A 25,377-nucleotide genomic window follows, 5' to 3' on the forward strand; every position below is an offset into this window, starting at 1 on the left:
GTTCGGCATGTGGCCCTCTCCAATCTGTCCTCCCCTACCTCCGTGGGACCTAAACCTGGTCCTCTCTGTGCTTCAGAAACCACTGTTTGAATACATTAGGGAGATTCCCTTGTTGGCACTTTCTCAGAAAGTGGTCTTTTTGGTGGCTGTTACGTTGGTTAGATGGGTTTCTGAGCTGGCAGCCTTGTAATGCAAGGCCCCCTATCTGATCTTCCACAAGGATAAGGTGGTGCTGCGTCCGCAGCCTACTTTTCTTCCTAGGGTCGTTTCGGCCTTCCATCTCAATGAGGACATTGTACTTCCATCCTTGTGTCCTCGTCCGTTGCATACTAAGGAGGTGGTGTTGAATTCCTTGGATGTTGTCCAAGCTCTGAGAGTTTATTTGTCTGCTACTGCTCCGTCCTGGAGGTCAGACTCACTGTTTGTTTCGGTGGCTGGTCCTAAGAAGGGCCTGGCGGTCTCGTCGGTCACCATCTCTAGGTGGATACGACAGACCGTGATTCAGGCTTACGCCATAAGGGGTCGGGTGCCTCCCTTTCCTGTCACGGCGCATTCGACCAGGGCAATAGGTGCCTCTTTGGCTTTCCGAAATCAATGTTTCCCAGGTGTGTAAGGCGGCGACCTGGTCGTCTGTTCACATTTTCACAAAATTCTACAAGGTTGATGTGAGTGCGTCTTCAGATGCTTCTTTCGGCCGCAAAGTTTTGCAGGCGGCTGTTTTAGAGTTACAACTCCTCAGTTGAGGAGCTCTGTTTTGTTTTGGGGTGAAGTTATTTTTATGCTGTTCCCACCCCTCATTTATGACACTGCTTTGGGACGTCCCACTTTGTCAAGATTAGGGCTGTGTCCTTCATTCAGGAGTGACTAGGCAGAAACTTATAGAAAGTGTTCGTCACTCCTGAATGAAGCCTAATACCCACTTTGTCTAAAAAAGGGGGAAGAGTTGGGACTTTGAATGAGATGCGTTTTTAGCAGTATGCGATTTAATATATATATATATATAATGTGTAATGTATAAAAATATGGAATATAATTTTTTTTTTCCATAATAGCCAGGCTCAAAGTTACCAACCAAAAGAGCACTAAACCAAATCTGTCTAACTGTATGTAATTAAAAACAGATTTAGTTGCACGTATTTGCAAATACCTGTGTAAGCTGCAGGACAACGTCAAGGCACTCCGTGTACTGCAGTCCTAGCTATGATTTTTAAAGCCTCCTAAAGAGGAGCACAGGTGTGCTAATCAATAGATAGGGGGCAGGTGATAACCTAAACCCGCCCCTACCTATAGTTGGTCTGGCAAAAAAGAGCACTGGAGAAACAAACAAAATGCAGGAGTGCAACCAAACATGCCTACCAAACCAAAAATACCACCAGACTAAGTGCGGACCACATCAAACTGGGTCAGCTAGTCAAAAAATGACAATGCATAAGTTTACTGCAACTAAACCTCTGTTTTTAATTACATACAGTTAGACAGATTAATTTGGTTTAGTGCTCTTTTGGTTGGTAACTTTGAGCCTGGCTATTATGGAAACATTTTTTATATTCCATATATATATTTAATCGCATACTGCTAAAAACGCATCTCATTCAAAGTCCCAACTCTCCCCCCTTTTTTATACATTTACAGGGATGGAGGCCTGTGTTAGTTTCTATCACATGCCTCATTCAAAGTCCCAACCCTATTCCCCCCTTTTTAATACCCACTTTGTCAAGATTAAAGCTGTGCCCGTCCATGAACTCAGAGAAAGTGAGTACAAAAATCCTATTTCTGTGCTACTTTTTGCGAGTTCAACTGAACTCGCATGGCTTCATTCCCGCAGCCCAGTGTGAACCTGGGTTAAAGTGGTTGTAAGCCCTCTCCTATACCCAGTGAAGTGAACAGCCTCATATGATACCCAGAGATTAAACCAATCCTCCTACATAAGTTTTTTTTTTCAACTTGCATATCTTCTGTCTTTCCCTTTTGGAAAGTGCAACTTGTGTTTAGAAATCCTTGTTTCCTCATTCAGCAGTGGGTGTGGAGTCTGGGCTTACACTGTGTGTGAGGGCTGTTTGGAGAAAGGGAACCACCCCCCCCCCTTCCCCTTTCCACATAGGCAGAATAAGAAAGAAACACGCAGAGCTGCAGTCTGAATAGACAAGCTCTCTGCTTATCTGTCTACCTCAAGCTACCTCCCCGACACAAATTTTCAGCTGCTGTTATCTTGTTTGTCGAAGAATTTGTCAGAAGTGACCCTGCGGATAAGAGGAACTGAGCAGCATAAAGACATGACACTTAGAGCTTTGGAGAAAGATTAGTAAACCCTACAGTTTTATATGTGCCTAGGTCAAATTTCATGACTGGAATTTTCAACCACTTTAATGTTCCTAACTGTTGGTACATGGTACTGTCTAGCACGCCTCCACCCTGTGCAATCCGATAAATGGTTCTGAGGCTGTAACGTCAACATGGATGTAATGCATATATGATGGACCTGCCCAATGCCTGGCAGATTTTGGCTAATTTGTTTAAGTTACTGTACAGCTTAATCCATGTTCTCAAGGACCATTGGTTCATATTCCCTCACCTTCAAGCTCCACCTCTCACTAAATCTCAACATAAATTAATCACACTCTGTTAGTGGCACATGCCTGGAAGACGCCATTTTTTTTTTGCTAAAGTAAGGCATATGGTTGATTTTCCTTTTATCAATGAAAAACAAATGAGTATACTTGCTGATTCACGTAAATGTTTTCTGAATTCAATATGCTCACCCGTCACTCTTTGCAAACGGGTTAACTCTGGTAGCCAGATTCAGTAAGAGTTACGCCGACCTAACTCGGAATTTGCGCTGTCCTAAGTTTAAGTGTATTCTCAAACAGAGATACACTTAAACCTATCTAAGATACGACGAATTGCGCCGTCCTATCTTAGGGTGCAATATTTAGGCTGACCGCTAGGTGGTGCTTCCATTGCGGTCGGCGTAGAATATGTAAATCACTAGATACGCCTATTCACGAACGTACGCCCGGCCGACGCTGTACAGATACGCCGTTTACGTAACGCATTATCAGGCCTAAAGTTATTCCATCAAATAGCTGGAATGGTAATGTTAAGTATGGCCGTCGTTCCCCCATCGAAATTCGAATATTTTACGTCGTTTGCGTAAGTCGTTCGTGAATAGGGATTTACGTCCACGTCGAAACAAATAGGCCCGTGCGGCGTACGTTGCCGCAATGCACACTGGGATATGTAGGCGGACGGCGCATGCGCCATTCCAAAAAACCGTCAGTCACGTCAGGTCAAACAAAATTAACATTTAACACGCCCCCTCAGCCTATTTTGAATTATGCGCCCTTACGCTCGCCTGCTTTAGGCTACGCCGCCGTAACTTAGGCAAGTACTATGTGAATCATGTACTTGCCTCGCTAACTTACGGCGGCGTAGTGTAAACGTGATACACTACGCCGCCGCAAAGTTAGGACGCCCTTTCTGAATCTAGCTAAATAGCTATGGATTTTAGTGATCGAACACTTCGGTGGACTCCAATGCTATATGATGTGTTGGGGTCCCTCCAATATTTGTTTTTAACGACTTTATTTTTCCACCCAGGGTTTTTTAAGAATACATTCTACATAACTGGAATTTTTAACTAAATTTTCTTGTCTGATCTGTTGCTTATGTATTACATTTTCTCAGACCCGAGCCTATCGTTTGTTCCTTTTTATTAAACATCTTCAAAACTTAAAGAAATTGACACTGAAAAAGGTAAAAATTACATTTTAAAAAAATGCTAATTGTTATGCACAATGCTTTGGCAAACTAAATGTCATTCAGTTAGCATTTACATCTTCAACGAAAAGTTTCTGGGATTCCTGCAGGGTGATGTCCTTGCCAAAGTGAGACCAGCTCCACCCCATCCTTATTGTTAGTTTGATTATATCAGCCATTATAATTATTTGTTCGAAACAAAGTGGCGTGGATTGTCTGCCGGTGAATCACATGTAGTATCATTCTAACTATTTTCCTTTCTAAATGCCTGCAAAGATTTTGACATATTTGACGGTATAAAAAAAGTTGATGCTTGCAAAATTATATAGGCCCGGATTCACATACATCGGCGCATATTTATGCCCCCGTAGCGTATCTCTTTTACGCTACGCCGGGGCAGCGCACAGAGGCAAGCACTGGATTCACAAAGCACTTGCTCCCACTCGCTGTTAAAGATACGCTGGGTTTCCTCGGCGTAAGCCAGCGTAGGTGGAAGTGGGCGTGAGCCATGCTAATGAGGCGTGACCCCATGCAAATGATGGGCCAAGCGCCATAGAAGTACTTAAAATGAATGGTGCATGCGCCGTCCCGTGGGCGCATCCCTGTGCGCATGCTCAGAATCACGTTGAAACAACTCCCTAAGATACGTCGAATCACTGCCTACGACGTAAACGTAACTTACGCCTAGTCATATTCACGTACAACGTAAACGACAAAAGATACAACGGCTTGTGTTCCCTGGTCCAAACTTTTGCATGAGTTGCGCCTCCTATATGGGGAATAACTTTACGCCGGACGTACGACTTGCGCAAACCGCGTATATTATGCGCCGGGGCACAACTACGTTCGTGAATCGGCGTATCTCCCTCATTTGCATATGTGCATAGAAAATCGATGGGAGCGGAAAATGCGCCCAGCGTAAATATGCTCCCACGATACGACGGTGTAGGCAAGTTACGTCGGTCGTAGGAAGCCTATTTTTAGGCGTATCTCAGATTGTGGGCACGGCGCACTAATACGACGGCGCATAGATAGACTTACGTGGCGTATCTCGAGATACGTCGGCGTAAGTGCTTTGTGAATCCGGGCCAGGGTGTACATTTGTTACGTTGGGGTATCAAAAAGACGATAAAACAAATAAAAATAGTTCATCATGCATCTTTTTGTTTTCAATCTATCTCCCAGAAGGCCTTCTGATTAGGCATAATTTTATATCAAGCTTTGATTTTAATGTGTGTGTGGTTTTTTTTCCCCTCCAACAGGCTCTCAACTACAATAAAGTAGAAGTCCAGGCAAAACCTAACCAATGCTAAACCTGCTCTGTGCCACATTCTAAACCTAATCTATCTAACCCTGTAAGGCAAAAATCATTGTACATGCCAATCCAGTTCGGTCTCGGCATCTGTCAGTGGCTGCTTCACTGTGTAGGGGGGTGCAGGAGAGGCATCTGACAAGGGAAGACCCATAGTAAGTCTTTCTGTGACATCACTTCCCATTCATTTCACGGTCGTTGGTCTTCTCCTGTACACAGCATCCGCCGATGGAGACTGGCCTGGATTGGGTGCAGAAAAGGAAAGTACAGCGAGTTTTGCTTTGTTGGGTTAGATAGAACAGGCTTAGAATGTGGCACAGAGCAGGTTTAGGGTTAGTTGCGTTTTGCCTGGACTTCTCCTTTCAAAAGAGAATTATGTTTGTTTTTTGTTTTGTTTAATTCATACTTCCCTAGGTGGATGCAGCATCAGACCGATGCTGCAGCTGTCCCCTGATGTCTCTGCACTGAGAACCGAGCCACTGAACACTGCCGATGGCTCGGTTCTCTCAGCTTCCTGTCAGTCAGCATCTCTCCTGCTCTGTTCCTCCATACTCACTGGAGCGCTAAGCTGTGGAAGGGCGGGGAGCGGCCGTCTCAGCAGCCGGTGGATCCAGACTTCTGAAGTCAGGATGACGCGCTGCCTCGACTGATTTCAGTGGTGAGCGGACTTCACTGAAAATGGGTTACAGGAGTGCAAAATGAATTGCACTCCTGTGACCCTTGGAAGCCCTGCCTAAAAAGCTCAGGCTTCTCCTTTAATTTGTAACAAGCGTACATTCTGAGTGGGCTGTACCTATCATTTTAGTAATATTTATATATTTGAATGTGGAAAGACCTATTGACAAATGATTTCTTCTATTTGTTTACTTTACACTAAAATACCACTCTAAGAGCCGGTTCACACTGGGGCAACACAACTTCCAGCACGACTTTCACAGGCAACTTGGAGACGACTTGAGCACGAACAGCAGCGCGACTTGGGGCGACTTACAACGCGACTCAAGTCGCCTCCAGGACAGACGACAAAACCAGTGGCCAATCAAATAAAAATCTGCTCTGTGGAAGGGAGGGGTTTTCCCTTAAAAACTATTTTCACTTCCTGGAAAGTCGCTTCAGTCAAGACAGTGATCTGACTTTGGAGGCGACTTCCATTGAAATCAATGGATACAAGTCGCCTAGAAGTTGGATTGAAGTAGTACAGGAACCTTTTCGGAAGTCGGAGCGACTTCAGTAGTGTACATTAAGACGGCTCCCATTCACTTCCATTGAATATCTAATGTCGGGCGACTTCAAGCCGGGTCCCAAGTCGCCCATGTGTGAACCGGCTCTAATGCATATTGTTTTGTATTAAAAGAAATTATTCAACATTTTTTGTCCAAATTACTTCAAACCTATTCATGCTGGTTTAGAATTTTTTAAAGTGGTAAATAAGTATTTTACTTAAATGCCAAGAAGTCATAGACTTTTTGTAGTACAATAGTGTTTGACTTTCAGTACCATTTGGTTAATTTGGAGTAATAGTTGGCCGAAATGTATTTTACTCTCAAGAACATGTAACCTGGCTACAGTTCTTAATTGCAAGTTCATAGTATTCCTAATATAATGTCAGAAGTCACATGACCTCTGAAATATGTGGGAGGCTTTGCAATCGCTATTCTGAAATCTAACCAAAGTACATTTTAACTATTTTCAGGCACATCTACTTTCATGCAGGCATTGGCTGCAAATGGTACCAGCAATATACAGACTTCAGTGGCAGGAGTAACAGGAAAGAGGAGGTTTATTGATGAACGAAGAGAACAGTCGTTTGATAAAAGGCTACGTTTCAGTGTAAGACAAACTGAGAGTGCTTATCGATACAGAGACATTGTTGTGCGAAAACAGGATGGATTCACACATATATTACTTTCTACTAAGTCATCTGAGAATAATTCCCTGAATCCAGAGGTTAGTTTGCAAAAATGTAAAATACAGTGGAATATTTGAACATAATTTGCTCATGTTTTTTTAATTATTTTATTTAAAATATCAATTAAAAAAATTACCCTTTAGTTTTCCCAAGCATGACCAAGCAATATGGTTTCATAACTTCCCCCTCCTCAACACTATATACTCTCTTTATTTTCACTACCCCATTTAGCCATTGGGAGTGAAGTGACATACCAACACTTCTTAGCATGAATAAGCTTGTGACTTGGGCTGCTTTTACACTGCAGCCGCCCGAGCGTTGGCGGTAAAGCGCCGCTTGTAAAAGTAACGATTTACTGCTGTTATAGCTGTTTGGCGCTGCTATTCGGGCAGTAGCGGGTCGCTTTTAACCCCCAGGAAGGGATTTAAAGCACCCGTGTTGCGGCGCTTCCGAAGCAGTTTTCAGCTGCTTCGGAAGCACTGCCCATTCATTCCAATGGACAGGGGCAGTGTATATAGGGCTCCTAAAGCACCCCAAAGATGCTGCTTGTAGGACTATCCAGAGGTTGTCTTTGGGGCAATAGACATATGAGTGCTGCCAGCATTGCTGCAAAGGTTGAAGGGGTGGGGGGGGGGGTCAGCCTGTCAGTGCTCAGACCATATGCTGCACACTGCATCAAACTGGTCTGCATGGCTGTCGTCCCGGAAAGACGATGCACAAGAAAGCCTGCAAACAGTTTGTTGAAGACCAGCAGACTAAGGACATGGATTACTGGAACCATGTCCTGTGGTCTGATGAGACCAATATAAACTTATTTGGTTCCGATGGTGTAAAGCTTGTAGCGGCAACCAGGTGAGGAGTACAAAGACAAGTGTGTTTTGCCTACAGTCAAGCATGGTGGTGGGAATGTCACGGTCTGGGGCTGCATGAGTGCTGCCGGTACAGGGGAGCTACAATTCATTAAGGGAACCATGAATGCCAACATGTATTGTGACATACTGAAGCAGAGCATGATCCCCTCCCTTCGGAGACTGGGCCCCAGGTCAGTATTCCAACTAAATGACCCCAAACACACCTCCGAGATCATTGCCTTGCTAAAGAAGCTGAGGGTAAAGGTGATGGACTAGCCAAGCATGTCTACAGACCTTAACCCTATTGAGTATCTGTGGGGCATCCTTAAATGGAAGGTGGAGGAGCGCCAGGTCTCTAACATCCACCAGCTCCGTGATGTCATCATGGAGGAGTGGAAGAGCACTCCAGTGGCAAACTGTGAAGCTATGGTGAACTACATGCCCAAGAGGGTTAAGGCAGTGATGGGAAATAATTGTGGCCACGCAAAATATTGACACTTTGGGCTCAAATTGGACATTTTCACTTAGGAGTGTACTCGCTTTTGTTGCCAGCGGTTTTTGACATTAATGGCTTTGTGTTGAGTTATTTTGAGGGGACAGCAAATTTACACTGTTATACAAGCTGTACACTCAGTATTTTGCTACTATGTAAAGTGTAATTTCTTCAGTGTTGTCACATAAAAAGATATATTAAAATATTTTCAAAAATGTACTCACTTTTGTGAGATACTGTATATACATACATACACAGGCTAATATGTGGGTGGTTAAATAAGACCGGTTCCACCTATATATATTCCCTAAAGAGATTCTAACCACTGGCACCTAATACCTGGCTTAAATGTCATGGAATTTAAGTCGTGATAAATGTTGGAAGGTTCTAACTTTTTTTTTTTTTTTTTTTTTTTCATGTGATAATTGTATGTGGCTTTTTTTCTGTAGGCACCATGAAATGAAGATATATTTTTGCGTTTTCAGATATTTGGGAGTACTTCTTCACATGACTTTTGTGGTTGCTGTATATCCATCCGTAAATACATCTTTGTTTATCCTTAACATTACTTACATTACATTTATTTTCTTTAGGTAATGAAGGAAGTCCAGGGTGCCCTAGCAACAGCAGCTGCAGATGACAGCAAGCTAGTGCTTTTCAGTGCAGTTGGGAGTGTGTTTTGTTGCGGTATTGATTTTATTTATTTTATTAGCCGCTTGACAGATGATCGAAAAAGAGAGAGCACTAAAATGGCTGATGCAATTAGGTATGTTTATTTTTTTCACACCTGTTTATTTGTACAAAAAAGATTTGTTAACCAATTCCACTTTCACACCTACAAACCAGTGCAATTTTTACATTCCTGTTATGGGCAATTTGATTCTGCAATATCCTTGTCATGGTTTGACCAACCATGTAACACGTATATGTGGCAGCAAGGAGGGTGTTCTTAGCACAGAAACCTTTCCCGCGATGGATGGATATGTGTGGTGTGAGATTAAAAAGAACACCGTGATTGAGTTGTTGGGCGGGTGGGACTATTCCTCCTACTGATATGAGTTACTCTTCTTCCCAATGACACCCAAAAATGGGGAGGTATTACTCCACCGACACCAGTGTTTGCACACTGTTCCTCCCACTGACCCCAACAATGAGGTTCTAGTCTTCCCACTGGCACCAAAAAAGATCAGTATTCCTCCCAACAATACCAATGATAGGGCATTATTTTACCTCATACTGACCATAGGTGCTGTGTTTTTTTTACTTTCATTATCATTATTTTGTCCCACTGATGCTGAGGCATTTTGTACTCACCTGCACCAGTCTTGCCCCCTAATGTTTGATTGTTAGTAAACTAGCCCCTTGTTTAGAAACTTTGGAGATTCCTGGTTTAAACCATTATCACCATGATTGAAGTTGAGAAGAAATCTCTTGAACTGAACCCTACAGATTGCAGTGAAACCTGGCAGGTTATAATCATTCTTTATTCTATCAAAAAAAGTGGTCACTGGACAGCTTCATGAAGAGATGTCTCATGGTTTGTGTGTCCGAGACTTTTTATGAGGGTGGGGCCTAATTTATGCCACCAAATTCTACCTATTTAAAATATCCCTTTTGGGAGCTTACAGACCTTTTTATTTATTTTTTACAATTCATGTATTGGGAGTGGGATAGTGTCCACCTCTTGTGAAGTGTCAATCCCATAGTATTGTCTGTCCTGTGATCATTTTAATTCTTCACTCAGTAAAATTGTAGTGGGAGATGAAATGATGTTGGTTTTACTTCATTGAATTCAGAACTTGCATGCCTGTTATGACTAAACAAACTAGGCTATACACAGTATAAAAGTTAAACAATTGCTTGTGTGAATTCTAGGGCTGTTACTGATCTAAATGTTTCTGTTCGATTAATCGTTTTGTTTTTTTTAATCGATTTATCGACTAATTTCGATTAATTATAAAGCACATACAGATCCAACTACTTTTAGCTGATCTCCTTGGAGATGAAATCGATGTAGCTACAGAAACTGTAAAAATGGTGCGAGTAATACCAAACGGTACCAAAAGCAGTCATAAAAACATGTAGCCAAGTATGATACTGAGTGAGTGAGAAACTTATATCGCGCAACACATGCAAACTGAATCGCCTCCGGGCGTAGATGTCCCATGAAGGGAACTATCACAACTCCCAGTGGATGGTTGTAGAATCCCAGGTTGATAGAGGTAAGTCTAACATCCCTTGCGTGGGGCAGATAGTAAGGTCCCGCCGGCATGCAGATATGAAGGCACAGCAAAGGAGCCCTTCAGATGGACACGGCAAGCCCCGCCGGTGTCCATGACGTCACCTGATCTCCGACGGAACTCCCTGAAGGCCCAGAAGCCGGCGGAGAGGTGAGTACCAATCAAAAGAATTTTAATCGATCAAAAAAATTAAAGATTAATCCAGGGCTGTGGAGTCGGTAGATAAATGTTCCGACTCCTCAGTTTTATGTACTTCCGACTCCGACTCCTCTGTATTAATATGCGAATGTATTTTATACATTCCTTGAGGGAAAGAAACGCAACCTACCACAGGACTACTGGCTGGGAAGCCAACAGTCTACTGTATTGCACAGTTTAAGCAAAAGACAAACACAATGAAAACAACGTTTTATTATTTTTTTTTATTAATCAATCAAGTGGCTGGATAGTAGCAGCAGGCATTAAACATCAGGAACAGGATCTTTACCAGTTCAAAAATACAAACCACATTTATTTGGTTGTTTTAGAACAAAAACAAAGCTTATCTATAATGAACCAAAAACAAAATCTGTAAAACCTAGACATGGTTTATATTAATCTTGAAATGTAGTTATAGGCTTAGCAAATGCAAATCAATTCAATGTAGAGTTCTAAGGAAGAGAATTGCCTCTGCCAGATCCTCTTTCATATAGGCTCTTAAGTCAGACTTTATTATTTTATTCATGCATTGGTCTTTATTCTTACAGTAGAGAAGTCATTAATTATAACTTTTTGTGAATTGGGACATTTAAACTTGCTTTTTTTTTTTAATTCCAATCTAAATTTAGTAGGAGTCGGAGTCGGTGCATTGTTTGCCGACTCCGACTCCAGGTACCCAAAATTTCCCTCGACTCCGACTCCACAGCCCTGGATTAATCGATTAATTAAAAGTTAATTTGCACAGCCCCAGTGAATTCCCTTGCTTGAAATCCATTCTAAAAGTCACAGGCACCAGGTCCCCATGGAAAAAATTTCATCTGCTGAAGAAAAATATTTTTGGCTTTCCCATCACTTTTTCTGTTAATGAAAATGGAAATCAGGACAAATAGTATTGTAAATTTCCCCATTGGGGACACAGACATTGGTTATAACACATCCTAACTATATCCAAAACTGAAAATAAAAGTTTTGGATTTAGATAGTTTAACCACTTCAATACAGGGCATTTTCACCCCCTTCCTGCCCAGACCAATTTTTTTCGTTTTCAGCGCTGTTGCACTTTGAATGACAATTGCACGCTCATGCAACACTGTACCCAAATGAAATCCGTTTTTTTTTTTCCCTCCACAAATAGAGCTTTTGTTTGGTGGTATTTGATCACCTTAAATTTTTTGCACTATAAACAAAAGGGCGACAATTAAAAAAAAAAAAATCGCAATAAGCGTATATTGATTGGTTTGCGCAAAGGCTATATTATCTACAAAAAAGGGGATAGTTTTATTGCATTTTTATTTTTTTTACTAGTAGTCTGCGATTTTTTTTTTATTTTTTTTTTTGTTATTGTGACCGTGGCATTACGACAGACATATCGGACGCTTTTGACACATTTTTGGGACCATTCACATTTTATACAGCGATTTAGTGCTATAAAACTGCACTGATTACTGTGTAAATGTAACTGGCAGGGAAGGGGTTAACACTAGGGGGCGCTGAAGGGGTTAAATATGTTCACTGGGAGTGATTCTTACCGTAGGGGGAGGGGACTCACAAGGGGAGGAGACCGGTGTGTGTTCCTCTGTACTGGGAACACACATCGGTCTCCTCACCTCTGACAGGAGCTGGATCTGTGTGTTTTATACACACAGATCCACACTCCTGCCGTGATCACAGGAAATCGCGGGTGCCCGGCGGCTCGGTAGGTAACTGGTTAAATGGAATATAAATTATTATCAAATTATTTGAATGTAACTGTTGCCTTTTTTTTTTTCTTTAGCTTACTACTTAGTCAATCTAATAGTGATCACATTTGTTTTTTTTATAGGATGTTTGTGAGTACATTTATTCAGTTTAAGAAACCCATAATTGTTGCTGTAAATGGGCCTGCGATTGGACTTGGTGCATCTATATTACCTCTTTGTGATGTTATCTGGGCAAATGAGAAAGCTTGGTTTCAGACACCTTATACTACTTTTGGACAAAGTCCAGATGGCTGTTCGTCACTTCTGTTCCCTAAAATAATGGGTATTGCATCTGTAAGTATATCAGTTCATTTTTTAATTATAGTAACATACAAACTAGTTAAAACTGCACACAAAGACCAAATTCGCCTTTTTGATAAATAATGCTTATTTTGCAGGTAAAAAATGTGCATTTATTATGCTTTTACACTGCAGCCAGCAAAGCATTGTGCCCACAATCAGTGGATTGCAGGTGCAATGCCAGATTCTTGCAAACACTTGGTACAGCTGTCTGTCTGTACATCTATATGGGCAGACAGTTTACTGAAGTTCATGAAGAATTGATGGACTCAGTGCCCACTCACCAGCGCCCCCTCAGTTTATTTGAGTACTACAAGCCATCTGCCACGGCTGAAGACAGGACTTGTGGTTCAATAATTCACAGAACTCTGCGCCTAAATGATGCGGCTGTGTGGGTGGAGCTCCATACAGCCGCACTGTTTTTAAATTGTGATAGTAGAAGAGGATCACATCTGCTGTCACAGTGGGGGATTGGGAAGGAGGGGGTTTTGTGGGGCTGCTTCATTAGTTGCATGTTGCACCCTAAATATGGATGGGACATGTTACTAAAGGTGAACTTATCGTTAACCACTTAAGCCCCGGACCAATATGCTGCTAAATTCCCAAAGGCGTTTTTACAATTCGGCACTGCGTTGCTTTAACAGACAATTGCACGGTCGTGCGACGTGGCTCCCAAACAAAATTGACGTCCTTTTTTCCCCACAAATAGAGCTTTCTTTTGGTGGTATTTGATCACCTCTGCGGTTTTTATTTTTTGCGCTATAAACAAAAATAAAGCGACAATTTTGAAAAAAAAATGCAATATTTTTTACTTTTTGCTGTAATAAATATCCCCCAAAAACATATATAACATTTTTTTTCCCTCAGTTTAGGCCGATACGTATTCTTCTACCTATTTTTGGTAAAAAAAAATCGCAATAAGCGTTTATCGATTGGTTTGCGCAAAATTTATAACGTTTACAAAATAGGGGATAGTTTTTTTTTTTTTTTTTTACTACTAATGGCGGCGATCAGCGATTTTTTTTCGTGACTGCGGCATTATGGCGGACACTTTGGACAATTTTGACACATTTTTGGGACCTCAATGTTAAACCCCTGAAGTAGCATGCAAATCGTACCTGAATAATATAGACACGATTTCAGTACGATTTCGGTACGATTTCAGTACGACTTTGTAAGCACAAGCAGCTTTATAACCCTTGTCCCACCCAATCCTTTCAGCATAGTAGCCCCTCTCAAGCACATTTTTCCACCACACATTCCCTTCCTGGTTATTCGCTCAGGAACAGTGTACTCCAAACAGGTAAAAATAAGAGACGGCTTCGATAATGAGCAAATCATTCAATTTATTTGTGAGTGCCCAGCTATTTATGATTTGTGTGACCCAAACTACAAAGACAAGATAAACTACAAAGACAATGACCCACTGACCACCAATGAAGGGGACATTCTTCTCACTGACCACCAATGTAAGGAGCATTCTTCTCACTGACCACCAATGTAAGGAGCATTCTTCCCACTGACCACCAATGTACAGAGCACTCTTCCCACTGACCACCAATGTAAGGGACATCCTTTCCACTGACCACCAATGTAAGGAGCATTCTTCTCACTGACCACCAATGTAAGAAGCATTCTTCCCACTGACCACCAATGTAAGGAGCACTCTTCCCACTGACCACCAATGTTAGGAGCATTCTTCCCACTGACCACCAATGTAAGGGACATCCTTTCCACTGACCACCAATGTAAGGAACATTCTTCTCATGCTTCATTAAAGAGGACCCAAAATTTACCCCTATCTTCACGGTTGGCAATAATGGGATGTACCCAATATCAACGTCTTCTCCGCCTCCGCTTCTCCTCTTCTTCCTCATGCACTGCTACTGCGGTGTCAGGAAAAGGAATTGCCTCACACCATGTATGTTTTTATTGGTTAATGCCAAAGTTGTGGCAAAGTCGGAGTTGTACTGATCCCAAATCGCGGCCGCAAAATCGCGGCAAAATCGCACGACTTTGAAGTCGTATAAATGTGAAAGGGGCCTTAGGGTTCACCTAGTGTGTGTTTACAACTGTAGGGGGGTGTGGCTGTAGGACTGACGTCATCGATCGAGTCTCCCTATAAAAGGGATCACTCGATCGATGCAGCCGCCACAGTGAAGCACGGGGAAGCCGTGTTTACATACGGCTCTCCCCGTTCTTCAGCTCCAGGGAGCGATCGCGACGGAGCGGCTATAAACGAATAGCCGCGCCGTTGTCCCGGATCGCTCTCCGCGGGAATCCGACCGCCGCATGTAGCGGGGGGGGAGGGCCCCGATCTGACCCGCGGAAAGGCAAGGACGTACCTGTACGCCCATTTGCCTGTACGTGCCATTCTGTAGACGTACATATACATGCGGCGGTCGGCAAGTGGTTAATAATAATAGTATAATAGTTTTCACCAAACCTGTCCCACCATCGATGTAAATTTTTCAGGTAATAAACGTGGATAACCACAGAACATCAACAGTGGGGTGAGTTTGGGAAACATATTGCTGTTTTGAAGCGCGAAGTGCAGTGTATATATCCATTTCTATACCATTGTTTGTTACTGAATTGTTTTTATTCATTTTTATATATATATATATATATATATATATATATATATATATATATATATATATATATATATATATATATATATATATATATATATATATATATATATATAATATTAACATAGGCAGAGTATTCATACTCCATAGGTTATAGGGCATGTACCTTCAAGTAATTAGACACTGGTAAAGTGGGGCCCCCTGGGCTCCTCCCCTGTAATCCTACCGAACTCTGAATTCTCAGTTTAGTGCTAGTGCCTGAAGGTGATTAACCATTGGCTTAACTACTTCAATACAGGGCACTTATACACCTTCCTGCCCAGACCAATTTTCAGCTTGCAAATCAATCAGTGCAGACCCCCCCTGTCAGGAGAGCAGTCGATCGTCTCTCCTCTACTCGTGCCTGTCAGCGCGAGTAGAGTAAAAGACGATTTACGGCTCTTCCGGTTTACGCTGTGATTAGAGACAGCTAATCACGTGGTAAAGGGCCTACGTCATAGGCTCTTTACTGGGATCATAGATGCAGTGTGTCAGACTGATACACCACACCACCGATCGCCGCGCTTCACGCCCCCGTGGGTGCGTGCTAGTGCTAGCGGCTTATCCTGCTGGACGTCAAATGACTTTCAGTAAGGATAACTTAACCACTTTGTGCACGTCATATTGCTATATGGCGGGCGGAAAAGTGGTTACATTTCTTATTTTGTCTTCCGATTCTTCAGTCAAGCCCTCACTGTGCTGTACAGGTCTAGGTCACTATGGAACCCAGTCCCTAAAGACCACTTTGGGGGAATGCCCAAATGGAATGCACTTTTATTATTGTATATCATTTGTACTTTTTGAGTGTTTTTGTGATTTGCCTCAGTTGGTGTTCAGCTTGCAATCAATTTAGTTTTATTTGTAACATTTGTGCCCTGTTTGTTTGTTTTTTTCTAGTTCTACCATTACATATTTCTACTCTCTTGTCTTTATCTTTCTATGATCTGCTTTCTCTTCTTAAAGTGGTTGTAAACACTGTTACACCACTTTTACCTACATGTAAGCCTATAACAAGGCTTTCCTGTAGGTACTGTGAATATCTCCTAAATTCACAGTTTAGGAGATAAAAGTATATGTGCTGCTGCTGACGTTATCTGTGCATGCACACTGATGAAACGGGTCGCTGGTATCGTTTTTTCAGTAGCCGGTCTGTTATGGGGGTGACATCATCACAGCTCCGGCCAATCGGAGCCGTGAACCCAGAAGTAACTCCAGAGGAAGATGTCGGCCGTCTACTCAGATTGCCGATGCAGATTCAGTGCATCGTTCTGAGGTAAGTATTTCATAATGAGCTAGTATGCGATGCATACTAGCTCATTATGCCTTTGTCTTGCAAGTTTATTTTTTTCGAGGTTTACAACCTCTTTAACCACTTAAAGCGGGAGTTCACCTGAATTTTTCTTTTTAACATTAGATTGATGCTCATTTTGTCAAGGGGAATCTGGTGGTTTTTTTTTTTTTTTTAAATCGAAGCAGTACTTGCCGTTTTAGAGATAGATCTTCTCTGCCGCTTCCGGGTATGGTCTTCGGGACTGGGCATTCCTATTTGATTGACAGGCTTCCGACGGTCGCATACATCGCGTCACGAGTAGCCGAAAGAAGCCGAACGTCGGCTACTTTCGGAAAATCGTGACGCGATGTATGCGACCGTCGGAAGCCTGTCAATCAACTAGGAACCAATTAAATGGTCCAATTAAGTGGTTAATTGCTTGATTATTGGGACTATTGTGCAGGCTGATGTCTATTCTGTGGAGCCACCACATGTAAGGATTGGTAAACTGCATTACACAGATACACATTTGTGATTTGTGTGTTTAATACCACTATTAAGTAATGTCTTGAAATTGGTGCTGTGTGGATATATAACAGGGAGTAGTGGGAAAAGGGGTGCAGAAAAGGTAAGAGATGTGTGAGTAGGGAGAAGGCAAAGGATAAGGACCACACTTCTTTCAGTGTTTGACCTTGGTAATAGATGGGTGCTTGTATTGACTGTATAAGATGGGTGCTACCTAAATCAAGTAAAATGAGACTTCACCAGTACTCCACTGCAAACTTGGTCACTATGTCACTTGGAGGAGGCGATCCTGTGTGGCTCTGAAACGTTGGCTTATTTGACATTGCACCAATAAATGAGAGTATCTGTTTGTGTCAGTGTGCTGGTGATGTCTCATCATTTTACTGTGAGTCAGGGGAAGTGTGAACAAAGCAGAATGCTGTTGTGGTGGAGTAAATGAATAGTAGGGGTGGGAGAGTCTGTCCTGAGCTATGTGGATATGTTTCTTTATTTCAGCAATTCTGTTTATTCTGGCAAACTATTTGTTTAGGCAGAGCAGGAGTTGTAATAGCCAATTTAGGGTTCTGCACATTGTCATAGGCTGGCTGATTTTAATTAACCCTTTATGTCAAACCGCACTTTTCTTATCCTAAAACTCTTGGTCCACGTTCTCCTTTTTAGCTTGAAACTCCACATCATACAAATCAGAAAAGGGAAGAAAAATCCCAATAGCTTAAAGCAGGGGTCTCCAAACTGCGGCCCGAGGGCCGGATGTGGCCCTTTGCTTGCCTTTATCCGGCCCTTGGCGCACTATCCCTCCCAATGATACGAGACACTATTCTGCCATCTAACTCCAACAATGGAGCACCATTTCTCCCACTGACACCACTAATGGGGCATTATTCCTCCCTATGATACCAGCAATGGGGCACTATTCCTCCCCCTAATACCAGATGTTTACTCCCACTGATGCCAGGAAAATTTTCACTCCCGCTGGTCAAAGTCCGGCCCTCCAAGAGTCTGCAGGACAATAAACTGGCCCTTTGTTTAGATTGTTTGGAGACCCCTGGCTTAAAGGGTCACTAAAGGATTTTTTTTTTTTTTTTTAGCTAAATGGATTCCTTTACCTTACTGCAGTCCTGGTTTCATGTTTTTTGCTCTGATGTTGCTGTAATACTCCTCTGTTCTGGACACTTCCTGGTTGTCTGGCTCCGAATGAAAAAAGTCATGGGAGAGTTTAGTTTAGTTTTCCTAGCCATGACTCTCTATGTATGGCACTGTCCAGCACAGAGGCATAAAATAACATGCAAAGACTAAACTACTTTCAGTTTCATATTTGCATCTAAGAGGCACATTATATTATTGATTTTTATATATTTTTAATCGTTTTTAAAAGGAATCAGTTAACTATTATGTCTCTATACCCTGTAAACAGTCATTTCAGCAAAAAAAATGTTTTCCTTTAGTGATCCTTTAACTCCATTTATAAAAATAAATACAATTATAAAACTCACAATAGGCGAGTGCTCAGTCCAGAACTAATGTATGTTCAGCAGTCTCCTTGGTTTGCAGAACACCTTTCTTTTTTGGTACACAGACATTTTTGTATACAAATCTTATGTGGGCTGATGAATTGACAAAATTTATGGAAACTGAAGTTTAATGGATATTTGTTACTTTTCACTTTGATATAAGCACTCCATTGATATGCACACCTGATAACTGAAAAACCGGAATAAAAAACTTTTGACCATCCCATAATGAGTGCATGCATTAGCTTAGGTTCACACACATGCGGGTTGAGGAATGCAAGTTAAAGCGGAGTTCCGGCCACAATTTCACTTTTTATATATAAATACCCCTGTAATACACAAGCTTAATGTATTCTAGTAAAGTTAGTCTGTAAACTAAGGTCCGTTTTGTTAGGTTGTTACAGCATTTAGACACTTTATAAAATAGAAATTGACTGGGGCCATCTTAAGTGTGGGCATCATGAAGCCAGACTGTATGACTTCCTGGATTTCAGCCTTGCAGATCTTGCACATGCTCAGTGCTGCACAAGCAGTGTAATAGGTTTCAGATCAGGTTTCAGCACCTGTGCTGTCCAAGTCACATGATACTTCGAGACTGGGGAGTGCACAGACTCCTGGAAAGTTACACCCACTACAATTCCAGGAGTCTGTGCGGTGTAGGTTAGGAAGCTTAAGCACCTAGGTGCAGGAAGTGGGAAGATTAACTATTCTGCCTAGCAACAACACTTTGAAGGCATCTAAAAAAAAAAAAAAAAAAAATTCTTAAAGGACTAATGAATTTTTTTTAAAACTACTGATGTAATGTTATATTTATGGGTGGAACTCCACTTTAATCACATGTGGTCCCCAACCCACAGGCAAAGCGTGCTGCTCTTTTGCAAACTGGTAGGGTGCCATTGATTCTTAATTGCACCCTCATGCATAAAAAAAATAGTTTTTGGGAGTGGGATAACCACATAGTGTTGCCATTCCATGCAGGTACAGCACCCATTCAAATGAATGGGCTGCTGTTCCTTCACAGATGTGAACCTAGGGGCAACAGCTAGGTGTGGTAAATGTTTAAATTTCTGTTTTGCTACCATCACTGTGCTGGTAAACTTTTGGAATATGCTTGAAACAGAACTTTAATCAGAAGGCCAGAATAAATAGGTGCCGCATAATAAATCCTCAACACTCTTGTGATTAAGATTGAAGAATATCTCCGATGCACCACCTTGTTGCACCACCTTGTTGCACAAACTGTTATGCACCACCACCAGCATGCTGCTCGTGAACACAAAAGGCCACATGTTCCTTGATGCATTTCTTCCTGGACGGACAGGCCACTTCTCTGACGAAGTTCTGTTTAGGCGGAAATGGGTCAGAGCACGTGTCCACAAGGTGGTGCATGGACAGATGGCCTTCTGCCCAGAATTTATTGATATTGTATTGGAGGTAAGACTGTTTGTATATGGCTGCAAATATTCAGATAGGAGGAGGAGAGTACATATCCTTTAACAAAGGGTTTAAAAGGCAGTTGCACTGGGACATGTGGATGACTTTGGGACTTTAATATATGGCAAGAACTTGGGGTGCGACTAAATAATAGAGAAAATCCTAAGGATTTTTACAGCTGTCATAATATACAGTACCTCACAAAAGTGTGTACACCCTCACATTTTTGTAAATATTTTATTCCATCTTTTCATGCGATAACACTGAAGAAATGACACTTTGCTACAATATAAAGTAGTGAGTGTAAATTTGCTGTCCCCTCAAAATAACTCACAGCCATTAATGTCTAAACCATTGGCAAGTGAAAATGTCCAGATTGGGCCCAGAGTGTCAATATTTTGTGTGGTCACATTACAGAGCCTCTTCCCCACAACCCTGGCCAGTGGTTGTGGGGGTCTGTGGGCAGGGGGCTTATCGGAATCTGGAAGCCCCCTTTTAACAAGGCGGCCCCCAGATCCTGCTCTTTAATAACTAAGGGGCGGGGCCAGCCGGTTATGACACCTGGTGAACCCGCCCCTTGTGATCCTGTTTTACACCTTCCTTATGCGGGCCACCTATAATGAAGATTTTACTACCTCAGCATGGGAGGTGCAAGTTCCTCTAATAACTTGTGCCTGGTTCATATGAAGAATTTAACATTCCTAGATTGGACTATGGTGTCCATGTTATTTTGTATTGCAATTTATTATATTGTATAGCAGTACTATACAAGTTTTGCTATCTGGACAGCCTTTGGATCTTCGAGCACAGCATTGCACACCTGTTTGCTTGCATTCATTTAAGCAATTTCTTGTGTTTGAACTTGATCTGCATTAACTACTTTTGCATTCCCTGCAGGGAGTGTTTTAAATGTTTGTTAGATATTTCTATGTGCTACAATATATAAGATGAAGGGTTATATTTTTGTGTGCGTGTATGTAATATCAACAGAAAATTCAGGATTGCTGCACTTTAGATTTTATTGAAAAAAGTCATGATGTGTTTCAAATACAGCATCAGTTTCAGGTGTAATTATACTCAAAACTTGCTAAATTTTGAAACTCATTCTCAGGAATTCATAAAGACTGGCGCAAAGAGATTTTGCGATTGTGTCTCTGGTGTGTTTTAACCACTTCCTGCCGGTCTGACGACTTTCTACGGCCACAGTGTGGATCCCAATTGCCGGGAGGCAGTCTATATACGGCCTCCAGCCACAGGGGGGCGCGCGAGCGCCCGCCGCATCACTGAGATGCCAATGCACGTGCTTGGCGGCCGCGATGTCTACCGGGCATACGCGATCGACAGTTACACAGACAAGGACGTGGATCTGTGTGTGTAAACACACAGATTCACGTCCTGTCAGGGAGAGAGGAGACCGATGCGGTGTCCCTTGTACATAGGGACACAGATCGGTCACCTCCCCCAGTCAGTCCCCTCCCCCTACAGTTAGAACACTCACTAGGCTACACATTTAACCCCTTCCTCGCCCCCTAGTGTTAACCCCTTCCCTGCCAGCCACATTTATACAGTAATTAGTGCATATTTATAGCACTGATCGCTGTATAAATGTGAATGGTGCCAAAAATGTGTCCAATGTGTCCGCCATAATGTCGCAGTCCCAATAAAAATCGCAAATCGCCGCCATTACTAGTAAAAATAAATAAATAATTCTGTTATTATTATTATTATTATTATATTATAATATATATATATATATATATATATATATATATATATATATATATATATATATATATATATATATATATATATATATATATATATATATATATATATATATATATATATATATTTTTACCAAAAATATGTAGAAGAATACGTATCGGCCTAAACTGAGGGGGAAAAAATGTTTTTTAAAAAAAAAATTGGGATATGTATTATAGCAACAAGTAAAAAACATTGAATTTCTTTTCAAAATTGTCGCTCTTTTTTTGTTTATAGCGCAAAAAATAAAAACCGCAGTGGTGATCAAATACCACCAAAAGAAAGTTCTATTTGTGGGGAAAAAAAGGACATCAATTTTGTTTGGGAGCCACGTCACACGACTGCACAATTGTCAGTTAAAGCGACGCAGTGCCGGAAGCTGAAATTTCGCCTGGGCAGGAGGGGGGTAAATGTGCCCAGTAAACAAGTGGTTAAAAGTGGTACAGCATGTGCCAAATTCATGTACCTGTCTAGAACTTGTACTTGAATTTGGCGGATGCTGCGTGACTTTTAAAATGCATGCGAGACACTTTTGCAGAATCTGTCAGCGCCAGTTCTTCTCTGTATGTGAAAAAGAGTTGGCTTTAATTAGCTCCACTGTTTTATTTTAAATTTGCAGCACTCAATGTGCCACAATTTAAAAGTAGTACATTTTAGATACATTTTAGAACTACCTGAATTTGGTGCATGAGTCACTGTCAGAACCAAAAGTGCTTCTTGAATTTGGCATACATACAGTACACAGTATTATTTTGATATGTTATTTTTTTTATCAGAGTGTACATTTCTTTATGAATGATGCAAACCTAAATCCATCAAATTGTTTTTTTTTTTTTATCCTAGGCAAATGAAATGTTACTTAGTGGAAGAAAATTAACTGCACAAGAAGCATGTGCAAAAGGACTAGTTTCACAGGTATTCTGGCCTGGGACGTTCACACAAGAAGTCATGGTTCGCATTCGAGAACTTGCCGCCTGCAATCCAGTGGTATGCAGAATTTAAATTTATTTTATATTATGGTCTACTTATTTAGTACATTTTGATCAAGTGTAATTTTGTTTTCACCCAATGTAGGTACTTGAAGAATCCAAAGCTTTAGTACGTAATGTCATGCGTGGAGAATTAGAACAGACTAATGAAAGAGAATGTGAAGTGCTAAAGAAGATATGGGGATCTGCTCAAGGAATGGACTCCATGTTAAAATATTTGCAAAGGAAAATTGATGAATTCTAAAAATAAAAAATAATAACTATTGCTTGTTTTACAAAGAATCCTTGAAACACTTTCAGGAACATTTTTTTTATGATGCCCTGAATTTATTTAAAAATTTCTCTTATTTTTGAACAAATATCTAAAGCCTGCCATCGACTTCACAGGCTGAAGCTGGAGACATGAGGTTGCTGTTAAGAATCTTGACATTCCATGTCTTGAACCATTGTCAGTACTAAGAGAGGAAGACTATGAAAACTGAGCTACAGGGAAGTCTGGAAATGCATATTTTTTGTTCATAAAAAAATCTATATATATATATATATATAATTATATATTTAAATATAAAACGGGTAGCAGCAAGCCCTAACTTTCATTGCCCTCTGAGGAGGTAGGACCGAGGCAATGCTTTATTTCAAAAGAAGGTTACATACCTCAGAATTTTTTTTCTTCTAATTTTAAATGGACTTAAACAAAACCCACAGGACGATAACCGTATACTGATGCATTTAAATATACCCAAAAAAGTATGTGTGTGTGTGTGTGTGTGTGTGTGTGTGTGTGTGTTCTCAGGACATATGCTAATAAATCAAGAACAAAAATCTTGACATACTGTCAGAAAGATGTCTAGTTAATATCAAGATAGCATGAAGAAACCACTGTCAAGATGTTTTTCTTAGTGTGATGCAGTATTAACAGGTCATTGAGTTAGCGTGTAAAGTTTTGAGGTCCATTCATTTGCTGAAGGCTATTTTATATATTTGTTTTATATATTTTAGTTCTTGGGTGAGTCTTCATAGTTGTTTGCAGGTTATGTATACACCAAAAATAATTTTATGTTCACACTTGTATAAATTTTAGGTTTCACTAGAATATATTTTATTTAATAAGTTAATTTTGGTACACTATATTAAATTACAAATTACCCCACCCAAAAACTACCTTTGTATTAGGAGTGTACTATTTTATTGCCTTTTTAATCGATACACTATATAAAACATATATAAATATATTTTACTTTTTATGTATAGTGTAGACAAGTGTTTTGTAAATATATAACGTGCCATTCCTTTGGGAGTGTTTTTAATGATTTGTGACTGCAGATATATTACTATTAATACTAGGATATCTGTGCTTGCAATTTGCTGAATGTATGAAGAAAAGTAATCAATCTTATTTTTGTACAGTTTTTACATTTTTACTTCCAGTTGACCATCTCCCATTATTGTTGGAGAATTGCTCACCCTGTAAATCTCCCATTGTTGGAGAGTTGCACCCCCTGTAAATCTCCCTGTAGCTTGGGTTGGTACAGTATTTTTGCATTCATTGGACCTACACATTTGTTCTACAGCATAAATACATAAACTGTACAGTCTGTAAAGTTTTCTAAAAACACAGCTGTGAAATTGGCTAAAATAAAACGATTTTTTTTTAACATATTTAGCACAGCAGACTTTGTTGTTTATAAAATGTGCCTTTTAAAAGCAAATATGTTATTTAAAATGTGTGCCTTTTTTAAAACATAAGGGATGTTCTGTGAGTTTTAAGTGATTATAGATGAGATTGAAAATACACTACAAAGCTGTAACGTCATTTTTTTTTCTTTTTTTTTTGTAAACCATCTAAACAATAAATTGCCATTTTCTGATGCATAGCAATTATAAATGTAAATTTTGGTTCACAATAAGGGAGCGCTTAACATAGAAACCTGCAGAAAGTAGGAGTAACCATGTAGCTCTACTTTTGCCTGGATGTTTGAACAACATTACAAACCATCTCGTACATGGTAGATGAAGAACCTTGCATTGGTTGGTGCCCAGATTTCAAGGATGCGTCAGGAGTTGCAACACAGAAATTGTAGGCTCATAAATTGGTATAATAAAGATTCGGGCTAAAGCCACCATAAAGAATGGGTAAACATTGAACCGAAAAATTAAAAGTCTGGTGTCTGTTATCTTCCAAGATTCTGAATGACGGGCAAATTTCAGCTTTTATTTATGCCATTCTCCTGCATAAAGATTTGTGCAGTCTGCAGAGAGAATTACCATTTATAAATCACTCTTGCCTGGAGTCCCAAATTGGGTGATTCTGGCTAGAATAGTCAACTCTGCATGCAGATATATGAGAGAATCTTAGTCCTGAATTAACAATTTTCGAGACTGTAAAATTGCATGCAGCTTATCTTTACTGTGGTGTTTAACTAAATAGAGGTGCAAAGGACTCTAGGCCTTAC

General features: G+C 40.8%; 1 protein-coding gene across 2 annotated transcripts in view; it reads left to right on the forward strand.

Annotated features, from left to right (window-relative positions):
* Positions 1–24,796, forward strand: part of CDYL (chromodomain Y like) — an 88,261-nt gene extending 63,465 nt beyond the window's left edge. For both annotated transcript variants that reach the window (XM_040353654.1, XM_040353655.1), the window contains 5 exons: positions 6,762–7,015; positions 8,915–9,087; positions 12,582–12,792; positions 22,779–22,922; positions 23,010–24,796. In XM_040353654.1, the coding sequence (XP_040209588.1) occupies positions 6,762–7,015; positions 8,915–9,087; positions 12,582–12,792; positions 22,779–22,922; positions 23,010–23,168 (941 nt within the window). In that variant the 3' untranslated portion in view covers positions 23,169–24,796. The remainder of the gene's footprint in view (positions 1–6,761; positions 7,016–8,914; positions 9,088–12,581; positions 12,793–22,778; positions 22,923–23,009) is intronic.
* The last annotated feature ends 581 nt before the right edge of the window (positions 24,797–25,377 follow it).

This window comes from Rana temporaria, chromosome 5 (assembly GCF_905171775.1).
Source record: "Rana temporaria chromosome 5, aRanTem1.1, whole genome shotgun sequence".
Taxonomy (NCBI): Eukaryota; Metazoa; Chordata; class Amphibia; order Anura; family Ranidae; genus Rana; species Rana temporaria.